This window comes from Humulus lupulus, chromosome X (genome assembly GCF_963169125.1).
Source record: "Humulus lupulus chromosome X, drHumLupu1.1, whole genome shotgun sequence".
Taxonomy (NCBI): domain Eukaryota; kingdom Viridiplantae; phylum Streptophyta; class Magnoliopsida; order Rosales; family Cannabaceae; genus Humulus; species Humulus lupulus.
The window spans coordinates 1,759,232-1,779,535 of NC_084802.1; the positions used below are offsets into that span (position 1 = coordinate 1,759,232).

The window sequence follows — 20,304 nt, forward strand, 5'->3', positions numbered from 1 at the left end:
AAGTCAAGGCATCGAACCTCTCGTAGAGGAATGGCTAATATAAGAGAAGATTTGGTAAGTATATTTGATATTATAGTTTAAATAATGGTTGATATTATCGCAACATATAACTATAATTATCTTGTACAATGCAGAAAAAAGAACGAAATATTCAAAATCCAGAGAAGTATCAAGTTTGGCTTAGATCGCGTGAAAAAAATAAAGTTCTTGTGACAGAGCTAGACCGACAAATTGCCAAAAAGATAGTAAGTTTTCTAAGGTTTCAGAATCAATATATTGTTTTTATTTATATAAACTAATTTAACCAAATAATATCTCGAGTAGGAGGACGTCAAAGAAAAATTGATTCGTGGCGAAATTACAGCTCAGGGTCGAGATGACATCTTGACTCAAGCATTAAGGACACCAGAACACCCAGGTCGTGTTCGAGCTGGCGGGTATGATAATTTATAATAGTTGTTTTCTTTTAAGAATTATTTAGATTGGTTTATTGATGGACTTTATTGATTTTTTTTGTAGGTTCACTGCGACCGTTTCCAAAATGTTTGGAAAAAAACATAAAACAATGACTGCAAGAGAGGAGATTGCTCGACTAAAAGCTGAGATTGAAGAGCTAAAAAGACATAAATTTAGCACAGAAGAGGAATTAGCTCAAAATGAAGAATATAATGAGGAAAACGATGAGTGTGGATACTACGATGAAGGGCAATTTGATGAGGGACAATATTATGAGAATACAAGTGATGAAGTCTATCGACCTGCCCCCAACGCAGATGATCATTTTCATCAAACCGAAGACTATCCTTTTGATGAAGATGATGGATCATCAATTTATGAGTCTCCGCCACCACCGAGCTATGAAGTTTATTTGTGTTCTGATAATATTGACAATGTGGTGGCTAAGGGTGTACTCATTGTACCAAACATGGGTAGCCAAATTACCGTCCATGGAAATGTACTTGATGATTCAGTTGCGAGGGTTTGGCTTATAGATGTCTTACAAAAAGAAGCTGAGATCCTTATTCCCTTTGGTAACGTACGATATGTTGGGGACGCACGAGACACATTCCTGCCTTGGCCTAAAAATTTAATTGTCGCTTGTCAGGTATAAAATTATTTGCTTAGATATTTAAATTTTATTTTTAAATGGGTACACTATACTGATATGTTTAATGCTATTATGTAGGGTCCATCTTCATCTAATCACAAATCCCTATCACCAAGCCCACATTTATCATCAGTTGGATCTCAGGTAGTCATCCCCCCTGAAATAACTCAACCAGAACCTTCAAATTGGTTAACAGATAACCAATGGGACAAAATTGATCTGAGTCTAAAATTTATAGTGAAGGAGTATTATTCCAATAAAGGAATAGATGGGGTTGTACAAGTTCCCGTTGACCCGGAGTTTATAGGAGAACGCGAGGCTATCTTCATCACTTCGGAAGACGTTTATCAAGCAGCCTCCATGGATAATATTGGATCCTCAGCTATGCTGTTTGGTATGAGGTATGTATCAATCCGTTATGTCATTACAAACTATTAGAGGAGTTTGAATATATTAGATATTCATCCGTAGTGAAGTAAGTTCTGAGATGAAATTGTGTGCTGCGGAGATAACAGAAGGTTGAGAACATGTGTGTCTTAGTGAAGTAGATTCTGCGAATTTTGTGTGCTGCGGTGGCTTATGGTTGAGAACATGCATGTTGTTTGTTGTATGCTTTGTCTGAATTGAATTTATAAGTTCTAATAATTTTGGATATGCTATAGAAACAGAGGAAACTCTGCCCAATTTTTTTTTGACGATATTAATTTATTAATTGAAAATGTAATATGAATGATTGATTCTCTACAGATGCAATTGGGAAAGACGAGGCCAAATATACTTCATTCCTTGGATTGTTGAGTAAGAACGAACTACTTAAACATTATCACTACTATGGTTGAATTTTAATTTTATAATAATCATATTTTATTATTATTTTAGTCGACATTGGATGTTGGTGCTCGTGATGATGCGAGGGATGACCATAATTTTGGACCCTTTAAAAAATCATAAATCTCCACCAATAATTACGGAGGTTATGGAAAAGTAAGTTCTTCAATTGTAATGTATGCATTATTAATTTTTAAAAGTTGAGAGTATAATATGTATTTAATTAATTTTAATTTTTGTAGAGCATACGCACAATGTTTGGAAAATGAATACATCGGCACATTTACAAAATTGGTGAGAGGTTCTTGTCCAAAACAACCTGAAAGTCATGAATGTGGTTATTATGTACTAAGATACATTTATGATCTTATAAATGCACCGAATCCAGCAGAAGTTATCAAGAATAAAGTATGTTATATTTTAAACTCTTTTTTGCTTAAGAAAAACTAGATATAGTATTTAATTATCTAATCTATATTAACTTTTCAATTTTGCAATGGTTTGACAAAAAGCAATTCAATGTCATAGAGGATCTACTACCACTACAAAGTGATTGGTTAGCTAGATTAATGCCATTTGTTTATGAAATCTATATTTTTGTATGTATGTAAGATTAAAGTGCTAATTTATATTGGTTAGAATGATTAAAGTCTTTGATTCATTACTAGCCAATTATTTTGTATTAGATATGAAATGTATATATAACAATTTAACAAATTAGTTATACTATTGAAAATAATTATTTATAATTAAAATTGAAAATTAATTATTTTTAGAAATAAAAATGCTGGGTTATCAACCGAAATTGATTTTTTTTTTTTTTTATTAAGCTCTTTTCTCTGCGGTTGTAGTAAGCCAACCGCGGAGAAAAGAGAGTTTTCTCTGCGGTTGTAATGAACAAACCACAGAGAAAGCTCTCTTTTCTCCGCGGTTTGCTTATTACAACCGCAGAGAAAGCTTTCTTTTCTCCGCGGTTGGCTTACTACAACCGCAGAGAAAAGTGTAGCTTTTCTCCGCGGTTTGCGTAACACTTTTCTCTGCGGTCGAATACACTGCGCTTTTCAATACTCTCGAAAACCGCAGTGTATTGAGTAAAAAAACCGCAGAGAAATGCCTTTTTTGTAGTAGTGAATTAACGATGTCGAAATTAGGGTTTAAAAAATTTGTCTTCCACGCGTACAAAAAAAAAATAGACACGTGTGCAATAAATTGTTTGAACCATGATTTTAGCACCGTACATTATCCAAAAAATCAAAAAATTTGGAGAAGACCTGCTATTACTATAATAAATTTACGTACCTAAAATATGATCATGCCCTACCAATAACTTGGAAATGCATACTTTATTGTAATTATTTTTTAAAAAAACTTGATGATTAAAACTAATTATATATTATTGTGTATAAATTTTATGTATTTCTATCATTATTTGAAAGAAAACTTCTAAAATATAAATGTAATTATTTACACACATTTTTAATAATGTGACGATATTATTAATCTTTCATAACAAACCACATGATTCAACTTTTAAAAAAAAATTACATTGTTGGAAAAAGAAAAAACTACGTGTTCCGAAAGCAAAACTATCTCAAATTAAGATCGAAAGAAGAAAAACTTCCTAGCATAGGATGGAGTTGTTCTTTGACTATGTAGCAATAACTGGAGGAGTCGAGTCATAGAGTTTTGACTCACTACATTGCGAGTTAGTAATGTTTCGTAAAAAACTGTCATATCATTATCTATAATTTATAAGGTAGGTAACTATTTGGTATCCTGTGTTTTTACAAAATATCATTTTGGTACTTTCTGTTTTCAATAATACTTATATGGTACCCTGTATTTTAAAATTGTACATATTTAGTACCCTAAACTCAAATTTAATTAATAAAATTTTACCAATTTAATCAAACTGATGTCAATTATGTAAGTTCCAAATTTAAATTTAATTACTTAATTACATATAATTGATGACTAATTTAATCATATTGACAAAATTTTATCTATCAAATCTGAGTCTAGGGTATCAAATATGTATAATTTTAAGATACGGAGTACCATATGAGCATTATTGAAAACAGAGGGTACCAAAATGATACTTTGCAAAAACATAGGGTACTAAATGAGTAAATTCCTTATTTTATAAGAGTAATGATATGTGCACCCAAAATATGCATACAAACATTACATACAGTAACGTGTTACTGCTTTTTAAAACAGTAAGTCTCAGTTTTAATAAATGTAATTGACTAGACTAAACTGCCCTGCCACATCACTATGTATAATATTTAAGTGTAAATTTTGAGTGCACGTAACATTACTCATTTTATAAATATATTAATGTTACCTCAACTCGTCGGTGGAGTTATTTCTATTCTAACCATACCATACCCTTAATAGGTATTGTTCCTCTACATCTTTGACCACCATAATCATTCTTAGTCTCCATATACCCCAACCACAATTCTCAAAATTAAGAGGCTCCACTCCCCCACCTATATATATATATATATGTATATATAGTTAGTTCAAAAGAAACAACAAGAGACAAGTCCTTTCCTATCTCTATCTTACTTTCTAATCTTAAAAAACCAAAATATTATTATTGTGTAGCGTAGCATCTAATCTCTCACACTTATCACCAACTTTTTTGTGATAATTAGGTCATTTGTTCTTTGTTTTTATGTTATCGAAAAAGTTTATTCTTTTATTATATCAATTTTATGGAGGATTCTACAGTAGATGCTTAAAATAGAGTCATATCGGTAGTTTTTTTTTGTATTTTTGACTCGTGAATAATTTTTGGCATGATTTTTTTATGGTCGTGTATATTGTAATTATTTAGAGCATTTTGCAAATTTTCAGAAAATTTCGAATAATTGACAGTACCGAAAAATAAGTTCAAATATGTTATTTTCCACGCGCACAAAAAAATTAGTCATATGTGCAACAACGTACTTTTAAATTAATTTTTGATACTGTAAATTATTCAGAATTTTCTGAAAATTTATAAATATTCTAAATAATTACAATATACACGATCATAACCAAAAATTATTTACGAATTAAGAAGACAAAAGAGTATCACTGATAAGACAATGACTCTTTTTCAAAACCATTCCATAAAAATTTCCTTTATTAGGTTACTTAAAACCCATTTAGAAAAAAAAATTATTTAATTAAAAAAATGCGATTTCTGACAAATTACTCAATCACGTGTCCAAGTCCAACAAATGTAAAAGTGACCAATCACCGATCTTGACCCATCTACTCCACACGCCAAGCCAAGACTAAGAAAAAATATATTCTAATAATAATTATTATTATAAATTAAGACAATAAATAACCTTGATTAACGTCTTTAAATTAATAAAAAAATAGGATTAGGTGATTGCTTAGTAAATTTCTATTAAATTGGCGAATATTACATTTGTTATGCAAATTGTTGCAGTGTTAAAAATAATTTTTATTAATAAAAATAAAAATAAATACAATATTTCTAATCAAACTTTTAACAAAATAACAAAAATTTAATATATAATTTTAGTATAATATAGTGATATATCTCATACTTCAAGCACACAAGGATTATATAGTATTATTATCAATGTCTTGACCATAATATATAAATAAATAAACATTTATTATTATTGGTACTCATACTTACGTCCAAATATAATTACAAATCTTGTTCTACCACGCCAACCTAGGTACAATTAGCTCACTAAACCTAAGTTCAATTTTTGCTTCAAAATAAAAACCTAAGTACAATAATAAATAATGTTAAGTGGTGTTGTGTCATTATATATACTATATAGTGATAGAGTTAGGAGGACTAGGGTGGCTATTGACTCGTCGCCTCCTTAATTTTTATTTTTCAATAATTTTGTACAATGTATTTTAAAAAAAAAAATATTATTAATGTATGTAAAAATGTATATTCTGCCATAAAATTAAAAAAAATTGTACATTCATATATTATATATATATATAGGGAGTGACTACAACATATTATATTTTTTACAATACCGGTGTATCATTTTTCTATTTTCAGCACCTGGATGGATATAATCTCAAAATTTTTATATAACGGTGTATATTGTAACTATCTAGAATTTCCTACAACTTTTCAAAAAATTATGAATAAATTATGGTACCGAAAACAGGGTCTAAAATGTGTATTGCACGCGTGCCTGTTTTTTGTGCACGCGTGTAAAATTTGACAGTTTGAACTATGTTTTCGACTTCGTAAACTATTCAGAATTTCTTGAAAACTTGTAGGATATTCTAAATAACTACAATGTACACCGTCATATAAAAAAATTGGGATTATATCTATCCAGGGGTAGTAAAAAAAAAGATGCACCGGTGTTGTAAAAAAAAAATACATTATAGTCGTTCCCTATATATATATTAATATAATTCTAATTAATTTTATTTTTGCCTTTTTTTATATTTTAGCTCCGCTAAACGTAATTATATTAGATAAAGCTTGAAATTAGAGTTTTATATTTTCAAAATTCAAAAGGACTTAATTTTTTTTCTTTTAATATTTGAGTGATATTAGAATAAATATTCACTAAACTTATAAGGTAAAAAAAGAAAAAGAAAAAGAAAAAGAAAAAAAAAGCTGCAGCCACCTGCCGATGAGTTGGCTTTGTGTCCATAAATTAGGATATACGATTATTCTTTTATAATCTTATACACATTGCCTATCAATTTATACATAGAAAATTTGTATAATAATTTAATGAAAATATTCACAAAAATATAACCATTTAATAATATAATATATATATTTTATAAATCTGTCTCGAGATACTGGGAGTTTATTTTACAAAAAATTATCGACATAAAAAAATTATTTTACCAAATACCCCACAATTTTTTTTACCATTTATAACAAAATAAAAAGAAAAATTGATAATTATAATTTGACCACTCTTTCTTATCCATTAAATAATTTAGGACCATACTAAGATTCCATTCCCAATTCATATGTAGTTCAGTTTTCGTTTCTCACTTTCTCGAACTTGACAAGTAATGAAACTGAGAAAAAAAATATACTTTGGAAATAGAAAAAAAAAAGACAAAATATTATTGGTTATTGTAAGAAATTCAGCTTTAATATTTTATTTATTTATTTATTTATTATTATTATTATTTTGGGTAATAACCAATTTTGGAAGAGTTGAAAGCAAGGCAGAACAGATTCCGAAACTGGTGAGGTGGCAGCTTCCCTTTTGGGTATTAAGTCTCTCTCTACTTTCTCTCTCTATTTTCTTTTCTTTTCCTTTCTTTTCTTTTCTCTTAAAAACTCACTCTCACTTCTGCCATTCGTATACTCTCTCTCTCTCTCTCTAACTCTGACTCACTTTCTCTCTCTAGAACACAAAATGGCAGACAGAGTCCACCCTTCATCCAAACCCATCGCCAACGGCACCACTGCCGGACCTACCCCCGCCGCCGCCGCCACAGCAGCAGCACCACCAACTATCAATCCCACAGCGACCAAACCTCAACTCCGACAACCCTACCGCCCCCAACCGCAATACCGCAACCGCCACCACCGACGTAGCAACCGCAACATCTGCTGCTGCTGTTGCTTCTGGACGATTCTCTTAGTTCTCGCAATCGGTCTACTCGCCGCCATAGCCGCCGCCGCCGTCTACGTACTCTACCACCCGAACCGACCTCAATTCACAATCGATTCCCTCCGCATTGCCAAGCTCAACCTCACCACTTCCCCCGACACCTCCTCCTCCCACCTCAAAACACTTCTCAACCTAACAATCTCCTCCGAAAACCCTAACAGCCACCTCACCTTCTTCTACGACGCCTTCACCGTCACCGCCTCGGCCGGAGGCGGCGACGTCCAAATCGGAAACGGATCGATCCCGGCCTTCGTCAGCGAGAAGAAGAACGAGACTACTTTCCGTACGATCGTGGCGGCGTCGCAGGATCTGGACACGGATTCGACGACGGCGGTGAGATCGGATCTGAAGAAGAAGAACGGAGTTCCGTTGAAGATTCAGATGGATACGAATGTGAAAGTTAAGATGGAGAGCTTGAAGAGTAAGAAGGTTGGGATTAGGGTTACGTGTGAAGGAATCAAAGGAGTGGTGGCGCCGAAAGGTAAGTCGCCGACGGTGGCGTCCGTCTCCGGCGCCAAATGTAAGGTCGATCTTCGGATCAAGATCTGGAAGTGGACCTTTTAAATCACAAATTCATTCATTTTTTCAATTATGCCATTTTTTTTTGTTAATTTGTTTTTTGAGGGAGAATTTTGTATAACTCAAAATAAAAAATTAAAAAAAAACAAAAAAGAAATTAAACCCACAAAGCCTAAGCAATTGAGGTTTATAGTAGAGGTTAATGGAAATTTGTGGAAATGTTAGATTTATTTTTATTTTTGGTTTTTTTTTTTCACATCTTTGGTTGGGTTGTAAAAGTGAATCTGAATTTTGATGGCAATGAAATGTGATAATATTCTCTTTTTTTATTTTTATTATTGTTATTATTGAGATAATTATTGTGAAATGTGAATGATCATAAAATAATTAATATATTTTTTTTATAGTATATGGTAAAAATAAATTAGGATTTTAATAATGAGTAGGAGAGAGAGAGAAGTGTGATGATTTGGGAATGTACATTGGATTACAACTTATGTTTTTACAAGTACCCAAATCAATGAGCATAGCCTTTTCTTATTATTATTATTATTATTATTATTATTGTCATAACAATTATTATTATTATTATTTTAATTATTGTCATAACAATTATTATTATTATTATTTTGTTCTTATGGGTAAACAATTAGTGTATGGAGATTTTTTTTTTTTATTGTTTTGAATATATGTGAGTTGCCAACTAGCCGTTGAGAAGAAAGGCACCAAACTTAAAAACTTCACATTGCATTGGTCAATGACATTTATTTATTTTTTATTTTCCTTAATTCATAAAAGAAAATTGGCTATAAAATTATTATTATTAATAATTATTATTTTTTAGAGTGAATAAATATGGAGGGAAAAAAAGTGAATGAGGGAACATTGCATTCATATAGATACTAGCCATATGTATTTTTTTTATTTAGTTATATCAAAGATAATTATACATAAAGTAATATTAGACATATTTATTTTACACTTAAAAATACATACATATATGTATTTTAAATCATTCAAATTTATTCAACCATTTACAAGTATAAACCTAATTCTATCAATAAAAAAACATTTTTCTTAATGTAAATTATTATTTTTTAATGAATTTCTTGTTCTATCCTTATAGGTTTAGCAATCACACATATATATATATATATATACATATTATTCAATTTCTTTCAATTTGGATAATGTACGAATAATAAATATTCAAAACTTCACATCTACCTCAATTTGTACAACATGTGATAATAAGAATCTCATGACACCATTAAATTTTTCTTAAAATAAATTTTTCATTTACTCTCTTATTAGCTATTCAAAAATTAAATCTCATTATATTATCTCCTTCTTAGACCCATTTTTTTAGTGCTAATTATTGTTTGTATTTTAAGTATTTAAATTGTCTAAGAGAAAATCTTTTTTTTTTCTTCAAATAATAATTTATTTATTTAAAAAAATAGTGGTGAAGGAGATTAAATTGGAGAGCACGTGGTTTGTGTGTGAGTGGTTAATAGACTACTACTTTCCAACCAAGACACAAAAGACACACTCAACCTTTTTCTTGAATTTGCTTTTACTTTCTTCCTCTTATTCACAATATTCCTACACTTGTTAATAAATTTTCATTTGGAAATCTCATAAATAACTTCAAAAAAGAAAAATAAAAAAATAAAATAATAATTATTATTAGGTCCCTTAGCAAAATAGCATATTTTCTAAAGTTATTTTGCATTCTAGCCTACTTTAATAATTATTTGCAAAATAACCTCTCATAATTTAGATAGCTAGTCGAAAATTTAGACAGGTGGTCGAAAAATTCAAATAGCCGGTCGAAAAATTTAGACTACTGATCGAATTTTAGACATATGTCATTTTGCAAAAAATTATCAAAAGTAAGCAAGAATGCAAAATCACTTAAAAAAATATATATTATTTTCATAAATTTCTCATATTATTATTATTTTTAATTTTTGGGGAGCAACCCAAAAAGGTTACACCTAACCTAACCCCACTACACATTACAAAATGTCTAAATCAGATCTTGTTATATAACTTATACTATTGGGATTTGAGATGATTCATTTTTTTTTCCTTTACCTTTTTTAATTGAGATAGTTTTAGTATAAAGTATAGTTCATATTGGTCTAGTAACTTTTTCTTCTATTTATTTAGTTATTTGAGATTGGGAATGATAATAAAGCTACATGAAAATCATCTTATGTCGGTTCTTCATGTGTCATGAGTAGTAGTCATATAGTACAATGTAAATTTCTAGAGGAACAATGGCTCCATATCACCAACTCAATGTTCCATCCATTATTACTTTTTTTATTTTTTCTTTTCTAAAATATTTGTTATTTATTTAGAATAGGGATAATGGCGGCAAAAGTACTAAAGTAGATACAAATCTTGCAGTTAAATATCTACGTAAAAAATTTGACAGCAAAACTATTCGAGTTGTTAAAATTCTAGCAGTTAAATACCCATGTAAAAATTTTGACAGCAAAACTACTTAAGTAGTAGATTTTCTTGCACATGACAACCTCCAATTCGTCTAAAATATTTCAAAAATATTAAAAAATTTAGAAAAAAATAAAAAATATATATTTTAATTCCTTGAAGTTTAATTTTTAAATATTTTAAAAATAATTAAAAATTCATAAAAAAATAAAATATTTTAAATTCCAAAATATTAACAAAAGTATTTTTTAAACTAAAAAAATATTAATTTAATGAAAAGTCTAAATAAATTCATAAAATTTCATTTTGATTTTGATTAAAATCTAAATACAATCTAATTTCATGTTGATGAAAAATTAAAATTTTATGATTTTTATTTAAATTTTTCAATAAATAATGTTATTTTTTTTTAGTTTTTAAAATACATGTTTTAATTTTTTTTTATGAATTTAAAATATGTTATATTTTTAGGATTTTTTTTATAAATTTTTTCCCTAAATTTTAATTAATTTTAAAATATTTAAAATTGGACAAATTGGAGGCTACCACGTATCACATATGGTTAATTTTAACAATTGATTTAACGGCAATGAGTTAAGTGCAATAAAATTCACTACTTAAGTAGTTGAACACCAATTAATGTGACATATTATAAGTAGCTAAATTTAATATCTCTATTATCTTAGATTAAAATATATAAAATGGGGTATGGTATTAAATGTATCAAATCACAAAATATTGTTTCAAGTGATGTTTGGCACTATATGATGTCTCGTAATAATATTCATATATATACTATATATACATTTGTTTATTTAGGGTTAACAAAAGTGAGCTCTTGGTTAGTCCCACATTATTTAGGGAAAAGTGGAGGATTGTAATTTGTAACTATAACTATTTGGATTCACTTATTTTTAATTATCAGAATTAAAAAAGTTATTATAGGTTTTTAGTATTATTTTTTAATTTTGTAAATTTTCATGCAATATTTTTGAAACATGAAGGTGATACTAAAATTTAGATGAATGTATAGTAGAGTTTACATGGATGTATGGTAAAGATGGAATATAAAACCTAAAGTGTTTGTTTGACCTCCTAAAAGATAATTAGAGACTATGAGCTCGAGATGTGATATGAAATTTCCACGTACGAAAGTTTGTTCAATCTAGCTGGACGGAGGGAGCTTCAGTGTGAGACCTCGAGATGTGGTATGAAATTTCCACGTACGAAAATTTCTTCAATCTAGCTGGTCGAAGAGAGCATCAGTGTGAGTGGTTAAGACGTGTGAATCAAATACAAAATGTGTTTCCACATTGGACTTAGAGATGTTTGGTTCCACATTTTCCGACCATGTCATTGTTGGCTTCAGATAACAACAAAATATTTTGGAACGGGAACAAGAAGAAGCAAGAATAAACTAAACAAAAAATGGAGAAAAATTAAACATGAAGAAAATTTGAAATAATTGGTGGAATCCTTCATAATATAATTACTCTTAGAACTTTTATTTGTAAAGAGAATTACAAAATTAATCATGCTGAATAACAAATCCAACACATTATAGCTAATACTGTCAAAGAAGGTAAAATTAGTACTAATTGAAAGTAATTACTCTTACATCTCAAAAAACTCTTACAAACTTTAATTAACTTGTCTTCTTGACTCTTTTGCTAACTATGTGTGCATTAGAAGAGTAACAATTGCTAAATATATTATAAGTTTTACAACAATCAATCAATGATTTTAAAATCAATATATGCTCATGAAACACTCATACATAATATGATAAAATCATCTTATTCAAGACATAAATTAATATTAAGAAAAGTACCAACAACACAAAAACCCTACACACCTAATAAAATAAAGTTATATCTTGATCTCTTCATTTTCCATACTCACAAAAAGAGAAGTAATAGTTTCCATATGCTTCAAGTTCATTAATTAATGATAACAATTCCATTACTTTTCCATTGGATACATGAAAAAACAAATTTGTGAAATAAGCTTTATTATGTGCCCCTTGTCCAAAATATTTAAATTATTATATACTAAAAAATAATTTCTCTATAAAGTACTAAAAAGTTCAATAACTAATAATTATAAATATACCATTATATTACACTAAATTTTTAAAAATACCACTTTTTACTATTAAAAGAATTATTTCATTTTTCTCCCGAGTTTAACCTATATGCCAATGTAGTCATAATAAAATTCACTAAAATTATTATATTATTTTATTTTTATTCTCATATTTTGTGTTTTCAACAAAAAAAATTATAATTTTTTACCTAACCCCATTAAAATGTCTACTCTCAAAACTTTACATAAATTATATATAGAGGAAATTACACTTTATATGAGATTTTTAATAGAGTATTAAAATATGACTTTTTTTAAAAAAAAAAAAAAGTTAATTTATGGCTTATTTTAAAGATTTTTTACTTTTGGGTTTATTTTCTCATATTTGTCTATACAAATTGGTTTATGCTATACTTTTACTCTTAATCAAGTTTTATTAATTTGGAAGGGTATTTTTGTAATTTAATTATTATTTTCAGCTTATTTGTTTTTTTTATATTGTTTCTATATAACAGATTTTATATTAAATTTTTCTTTGGTTGTTTTGCAATTTTTTTTAAATATGAATTGTGTTTATTATTATTTTTTATTTATTGTCAACATTTTTTTATTTTATTTTTAGATTGTACTTTTTTTTTAAATCTTGGGTAAGGTAACTAGTTACTTGATTGATCTTTGACAATTATGTAAAAAAAATTATAGAGCTAGATTAAATAACATGTGTCAAGAGGGATAACCAGTTATCCTGAGACGAGTAACATTCAGCCATAAGAGGGGTAACCAGTTACCATAAGATGGGTGATGGGTTACTCATGTTAAATATGAAAAGAAAACATCAAAATTTGAAAGAAAAAGAGGAAGAACACTTCTTTCAAAAAGAAAGAAGAAGTAACTATGATTTTAGTAACATAGGTAACCAGTTACCATAAATTATCCCAGAAATACACACACACATCAGAACGTGAAGGTAACCAGTTATCCCAAAAAATATACACACAAAGAGGGTTTGTGTGGCTGAGGTTTGAGAGAGAGAGAGAGAGAAGAGTCAAATGCTAATTTTACAATAGTACACTTGTTTGGTTGATGTGTTTTGATTTTAAATTTAGCTTTCATATTTAGTTAGCTAGTATTTCCTATACTTTATCTTTTTCTTTAATAAATTTTCTCATTCAAATTAGCAAATGTATAATTCTCATGTTTTTGCATAGTAATGGTATAAAAGACATATTTTTTAAAAATTCCCTTATATATAACTTCATAGGAGAACATACCTTACATCAAATTAACTCACTTTTATTAGAGAAAATATTTGTCATTAATTCCTTAATCATAAAGTCTTAATCTTTGACACATTTTCTCAACTTTCTTCCAAGAAATTCAAAAGACAGCTGTGCTTAGAATAATGAAGACAAAAAAAAACACCAAAAATTGAGAGCACAATAGAATTGGCATTATTATTATTATTATTAACCAAAAAGTTAAGAAAAGAAAGGCAAAGTCTTAGTGGCATATGATCACATAATAACAAACTATGAATGGCCATAACATGCCTGTTTTCTTTGGTTGTTTTGCAATTTTTTTTAAATATGAATTGTGTTTATTATTATTTTTTATTTATTGTCAACAATTTTTTCCTTTTTTTAGATTGTATTTTTTTTTTCAAATCTTGGGTAAGGTAATTAGTTACTTGATTGATCTTTGACAATTATGTAAACAAAATTATAGAGCTAGATTAAATAACACGTGTCAAGAGGGGTAACCAGTTATCCTGAGACAAGTAACATTCTGCCATAAGAGGGGTAACTAGTTACCATAAGAGGGGTGATGGGTTACTCATGTTAAATATGAAAAGAAAACATCAAAATTTGAAAGAAAAAGAGGAAGAACGCTTCTTTAAAAAAGAAAGAATAAGTAACTATGATTTTAGTAACATAGGTAACCAGTTACCATAAATTATCCCAGAAATATACACACACATTAGAACGTGAAGGTGACCAGTTATCCCCAGAAATATACACACAAAGAGGGCTTGTGTGGCTGGGGTTTGAGAGAGAGAAGAGTGAAATGCTAATTTAGCTTTCATAGATAGCTAGCTAGTAATTGTATTTCCTATACTTTATCTTTTTTTTTTAATAAATTTTCTCATACAAATTAGCAAATGTATAATTTCCATATTTTTGCATAGTGATAATATAAAAGACATATTTTTAAAAAATTCCGTTATATATAACTTGATAGGAGAACATACCTTACATCAAATTAACTCACTTTTATTAGAGAAAATATTTGTCATTAATTCCTTAATCATAAAGTCTTAATCTTTGACACATTTTCTCAACTTTCTTCCAAGAAATTCAAAAGACAGCTGTGCTTAGAATAATGAAGACAAAAAAAAAAAAAAACACCAAAAATTGAGAGCACAATAGAATTGGCATTATTATTATTATTATTAACCAAAAAGTTAAGAAAAGAAAGGCAAAGTCTTAGTGGCATATGATCACATAATAACAAACTATGAATGGCCATAACATGCCTGTCTTCTTCGAAACTTGTCTCAAAGTCTTTGGTTTCTTTTTCTTGCCTTAACGCGGTTCCCTAAAACTTCATGTGGACACCATAATCCATGTCTCCAAACACCTCCCTCCAAAACCCTTTGTTTTTTTTTTTCTAGTGTGTTCTATAATTTTCATATAATCATAAACCATTCTAGGACCAATTTTGACTAATTATATAATTTTTCTAAATTTTGGATTAAGAAAATTATCTCTACATAACCACGGTGTGTTTGGCCTAGCAGTGGGGACCCAGGGTTCGATACGACCCATACCAAAAATTTGTTGCTTCTTTTCTCCTTTATCGTGAAGATGTTCGATACTCTTTCTCCATGTATATTACTAGTAGACTGTGTCGAGTTGGGAATTGTAAATAGATATAGGAATCGTATTATTTTTACATAAATAATAATTATCTATATTTTATATAAAAAAAATGTATATATTATATTAGATGATATAATAATTTACTATTCAAAGTTGTCACTCATTTTTAATTTACCAATACATAATAACTAACTACCTTTTTATTGAAGTTAAATGACCTTTAATTACATATTTCACAATTAAGTTATAACCTCTTTGTAGTAAGAAAAACTAATTTAGTGCTAATATTATGAATATATAAAAATTTTACTATATATAATATATAACTTTGAATTTCGTCGAACAAATTCTATTATACTTCTTCGATAGTTTTTGATCTAAAACTAGCTTAGATTGCTCGATTAATAACCGTTCAATCAATTATCGAACAAATAATTGTGACTCAACCAAATTAATTTAAGACAAAATTAGGACCTTATATATTTATATATAATAGGTTAGTATTAGTAACTAAGTAAAAACTAATTAATCAATATATTTACGTTTCTTTTTAATCTTATGTAACTTAACGGCTACTTTTAATTAGCATCATCAAAATTTTGTTCTCTTCTTTCCAATACCCTTTTTTATAATCTTTCTTCTTCTTCTTCTTTTTATTTTTCTTCTTATTATTCTTGACTCGAAATGTTGACCAACCGAGTTTCCATTACAGCCTTCGTTTTGACTCAGTTTCTCTCACTTTCTTTCTCTTCTGACATTACCGTTTTGCTGAGTTTCAAAGCCTTATCGGACCGTTCCAACTCGCTTTCCTCCTGGGTTAACTCGTCCAACCCTTGCTCCGACCACTGGCTCGGCGTCACATGCGACCCCGAGTCCGGCCGAGTCACCCGACTCGTCCTGGAGAATCTCAACCTCACCGGGTCATCAACTCGGCCACTCAGTCAGCTCTCCGAGCTGAGACTCCTAAGCCTCAAGCAAAACCTTCTCACCTCTTCTTCAACTCTCGACCTCTCCTCATGGCCAAACCTCAAGCTTCTTTACCTCTGCCACAACCGTTTCTCCGGAGAATTCCCCGCCGGAATATCGACCCTCCGCCGCCTTCGTCGTATCGACCTCTCCCACAACGAATTCTCCGGAAAGATTCCGCTAAACGAGCTGGCTAAACTGCCTCACTTGCTGACTCTCCGACTCGAGTCGAACTCGTTCGACTCAGAACTCAACACCGCCGTGGATCCTTACTCTTGCACCATCTCCGACTTCAACGTTTCGAACAACAATCTCTCCGGCGAGATACCCTCGTGGCTATCCCGGTTCCCGGCTTCGTCTTTCGCCGGAAACAACCTCCTCTGCGGCGACCCTTTATCTCACTCTTGCCCGAATAATAATTCAACGGACCATAACCAATCTCAGAGCTCCGACGAAAAAGACAAGGTGGTACTGGTCACGATCCTCACCATTGTTTCGGTGGCGGTCTTGGCCTTAGCAGCATTATTAACAGTCAGGTGGTGCAAGAAGAAGAAGGTCACGTGGCGGTCACGTGAGTCCTCCTCCTCCTCCTCCGACGGCGGTGGTGGTGGTCCGATGGTGGTGGCGTTTGAAGGGTGTAGTAAGGATATTAAGGGAGTGGAAGACTTGTTGGGAGCCTCGGCGGAGATGATGGGGAAGGGGAGTGTGGGGACCACTTACAAGGTGGCGGTGAACGGCGGAGGTACGGCGGCGGTGAAGAAGGTGAGGAAGGGTGGCAGTGGGTTTGGGAAAGAGGTGGATTGGTGGTTGAGAGAAGTGTTGGGAAAGTTGAGGCACACCAATGTGGTTAGTCTTAGAGCTTATCATCGTTCACATGATGAAGAGTTGCTTCTCTTGGTTTATGATTTTCTTCCCAATGGCATCCTTCATTCTCTCCTTCATGGTAATTTGTCTCCTCTCTTTTCATCTTCATATATTTATTTTGAGCTAAGACTATACAAAAAATTTTTGCAAACTCGAATAATCCGACTAAACCAACAAAAAAAAACCTAGAAAAAATGCAACCCTAAAAGCAACCGACCTTCATTTCAAACCGCTAAATTATCATATTGGGCGAGTTGAAATTTTTTGCAACCCCGTCCAATGTAATCTAACATGCTCAATTAAAAATTTATCTAATTTTTTTTAAAATTTTAAATTTATATAATTATTAATTATACATTATATAAAACTAAATTCAAATTAAATTTTTGTATAAAAAAACTTATATTTTAAAATAACAATTATTTTAGTTACAAATACAAACTAAAAGTAGAGAAAATAATTTAAAAAATTACTGAAAAATGATTTTTTTTTATAAAAATAGTTTCGGTGCCGCCCAAACAAATAGTCGGGTTGAACCTTGATTTTTTTTATTTGGGTGGGTTGCGGGTTGAAAAGTACCAACCGATTATAAGTTTGAGTTTGTCAAAAATACATCTAACTTGTCCAAACCGACTAATGAACACTCCTATTTTGAGCTGTGCTATTCAATTTAAGGCTAAGCAATCTCACGATCCACACAGGGCTTTGGAATTGGTCGCCAGCATCTTTCTGGTCGAGTAAGCCTACCGACCAATTCTTCAGCCCTCGCGGATCGTGTTGGGGTGCTTTCAAGCTTGGATGAACAACATTTTTTAATGTTGTTACAAAAAAATATTATATACATGCATGAATATTATTAGGATGTTATTTATACCATCATTATGTTTATATTGATTTACACTAAACTAAAAAAAATGGGTACAAATCTTTGATTATAAATTCAATTGTGTTATACAAATAATAAGACTATTATGAAGCTAGCTTGTCACATCTTAAAAATATGTTCATGCTATGAAAAAATTATTTTAGCCACCAAAATAGACCTATGTTGGCTGATAGACATTGAAATAAGATCATGTTTGGTTCGAAGGAAATGAATAAGAATTTGTTTGTAATGCTATTCCGATAAAATAACCTCTCTATTATTTCATTTTTCATACAACAACCTTTCCAATATGCAAAACAAATTTTGTTTTAACAATTTATTTGTTATTTTTTTACTCATTAATTTTATTCCATCACTTTCATATTTCTATTCTTATTTTTCAACTAAACAACATCAAAATGAATGTTTGGTTGGAATAAGCCAAATAAAAATAGAAATGGGAATAAAATAAATTTGTATTTAATTTTTGTTTTAATAGTGGGAAGAAAATTGTGAAAACAACCAAAAAAGTAGAATGAAAATAGATTCAATTCCATTATATTACCCAACCAGTCTAAAGAGTATATCTCGATTGAGTTCCATTGTAGTAATTTATTCAAATACTTATTTTCTGTTGACGAAAAACTTATTTTGGCTAGAAAATTTCGTTTATTTCATATAATTAGACCATTTAATTTTTTTTTTGTATATATATAAATAGAATTGGATCATTTAAAAATAATCAGAAATAATTATTAAAAAAAAATATCTTTCTACTTTGGTTATTATGTAAAAACCGAAGTAGAAAGTGGGGGATTCTACCTCGGTTTTTACATAATAACCGAAGTAGAAAGTCTATTTTCATTTCGGTTTTTAATTATTTTTTACTTCACTCCGAACTACTACGATTGCGAATTTTAGCGAAAACCGAAGTAAATTAAAAACCAGAGTAAAAACCATTTTCTCTTGTTGTGTTTTATTGCGAAAAAAAAGTTTATTCACGTACTTAATCTATATCATATCATTATATGACAAAGTTGGATTTTGATGCATTATTACAGGCAACAGAGGACCAGGAAGAACCCCATTAGATTGGCCTACAAGGCTAAGAATAGCCTCAGATTCAGCAAGAGGCCTTGCTTTTCTTCATAACACCACCACCACCACCAACAACAACAACAAAGCCATCAAGCTCTTTCATGGACACTTCACATCATCAAACATCATACTCGACCACTCCGGCAATGCCTGCATCTCAGACACCAGCCTCCACCAACTCTTGCGCCTGCCGCCGCCCCACAACGCCTACACCGCGCCCGAGCTCACCGCCACCACCAGTCCTGGAAAGTACACCCAAAAGTGCGATGTTTATAGCTTTGGAGTGGTTCTGATGGAGATTTTGACAGGAAAAATGGTGGAAGAAGAAGAAGAAGAGGGAGAGGATTTTGTTATATTTATTCAGAACATTACTAACATGGATGTTATGGAAGTTTTGGACTATGAGTTGCTGGTGTATAAAGATGTTATGGAAGAGGAAATCATGGCTCTTATGGAGGTTGCTATGCTTTGTTTGGCTCCTTTGCAGAAAGATCGACCTGAGATGAGTTTGGTGTATAGGATGATTGAAGATATAAGGAAAAAGGGTGTTGGAGATGAACAAGAAACGACATCTATTATGGATGAACTTGTCACACTATGATCTGATATGAATCCAAAATTGATGATGATGATGATGATGATTGGCTAATGAAAACGACATGAATGGCTTGGTTTGGTGGTCCAGGCTATTTGAGAGGACACTATAATATAGATTCATTGATCTCTGTTGTTTATGTTATATGGAGGAGTTTTTTTAGAGAATTTTTACTCTGGATAATATAGTAGATTTCATCAGTTAAAACTAGGACCATTGATTTGTTTATTAAATTATTCTTTCTGTGTTACTGAATTTATATACATATACACTTTTTTTCTGAATTTGTACCTGTTTTGCAGGGATATAATATAATATTGTATGAGTCAGCTTGTACTTCTTGAAATCAAAAGGCAAAGACAAAAAGTTTTTAAATAAAA

The 20,304-nt window shown here is 30.3% G+C and overlaps 3 protein-coding genes across 3 annotated transcripts; all 3 read left to right on the forward strand.

The window, feature by feature from the left end:
* The first annotated feature begins 328 nt into the window (after positions 1-328).
* On the forward strand, positions 329-1,906 carry LOC133804404 (uncharacterized). The gene is made up of 3 exons (XM_062242577.1): positions 329-437; positions 520-1,105; positions 1,856-1,906. The coding sequence occupies exons 2-3, from the start codon at positions 542-544 to the stop codon at positions 1,904-1,906; spliced, it is 615 nt and encodes a 204-aa protein (XP_062098561.1). The 5' UTR covers positions 329-437; positions 520-541.
* Positions 1,907-7,168: 5,262 nt separating this feature from the next.
* On the forward strand, positions 7,169-8,438 carry LOC133804586 (NDR1/HIN1-like protein 13). The gene has a single exon (XM_062242731.1). The coding sequence runs from the start codon at positions 7,333-7,335 to the stop codon at positions 8,152-8,154; it is 822 nt and encodes a 273-aa protein (XP_062098715.1). The 5' UTR covers positions 7,169-7,332; the 3' UTR covers positions 8,155-8,438.
* Positions 8,439-16,124: 7,686 nt separating this feature from the next.
* LOC133807029 (probable leucine-rich repeat receptor-like protein kinase At1g68400) lies at positions 16,125-20,208 on the forward strand. The gene is made up of 2 exons (XM_062245151.1): positions 16,125-17,445; positions 19,293-20,208. Exons 1-2 carry the CDS (start codon positions 16,221-16,223, stop codon positions 19,928-19,930), a joined length of 1,863 nt encoding a protein of 620 aa, XP_062101135.1. The 5' UTR covers positions 16,125-16,220; the 3' UTR covers positions 19,931-20,208.
* The last annotated feature ends 96 nt before the right edge of the window (positions 20,209-20,304 follow it).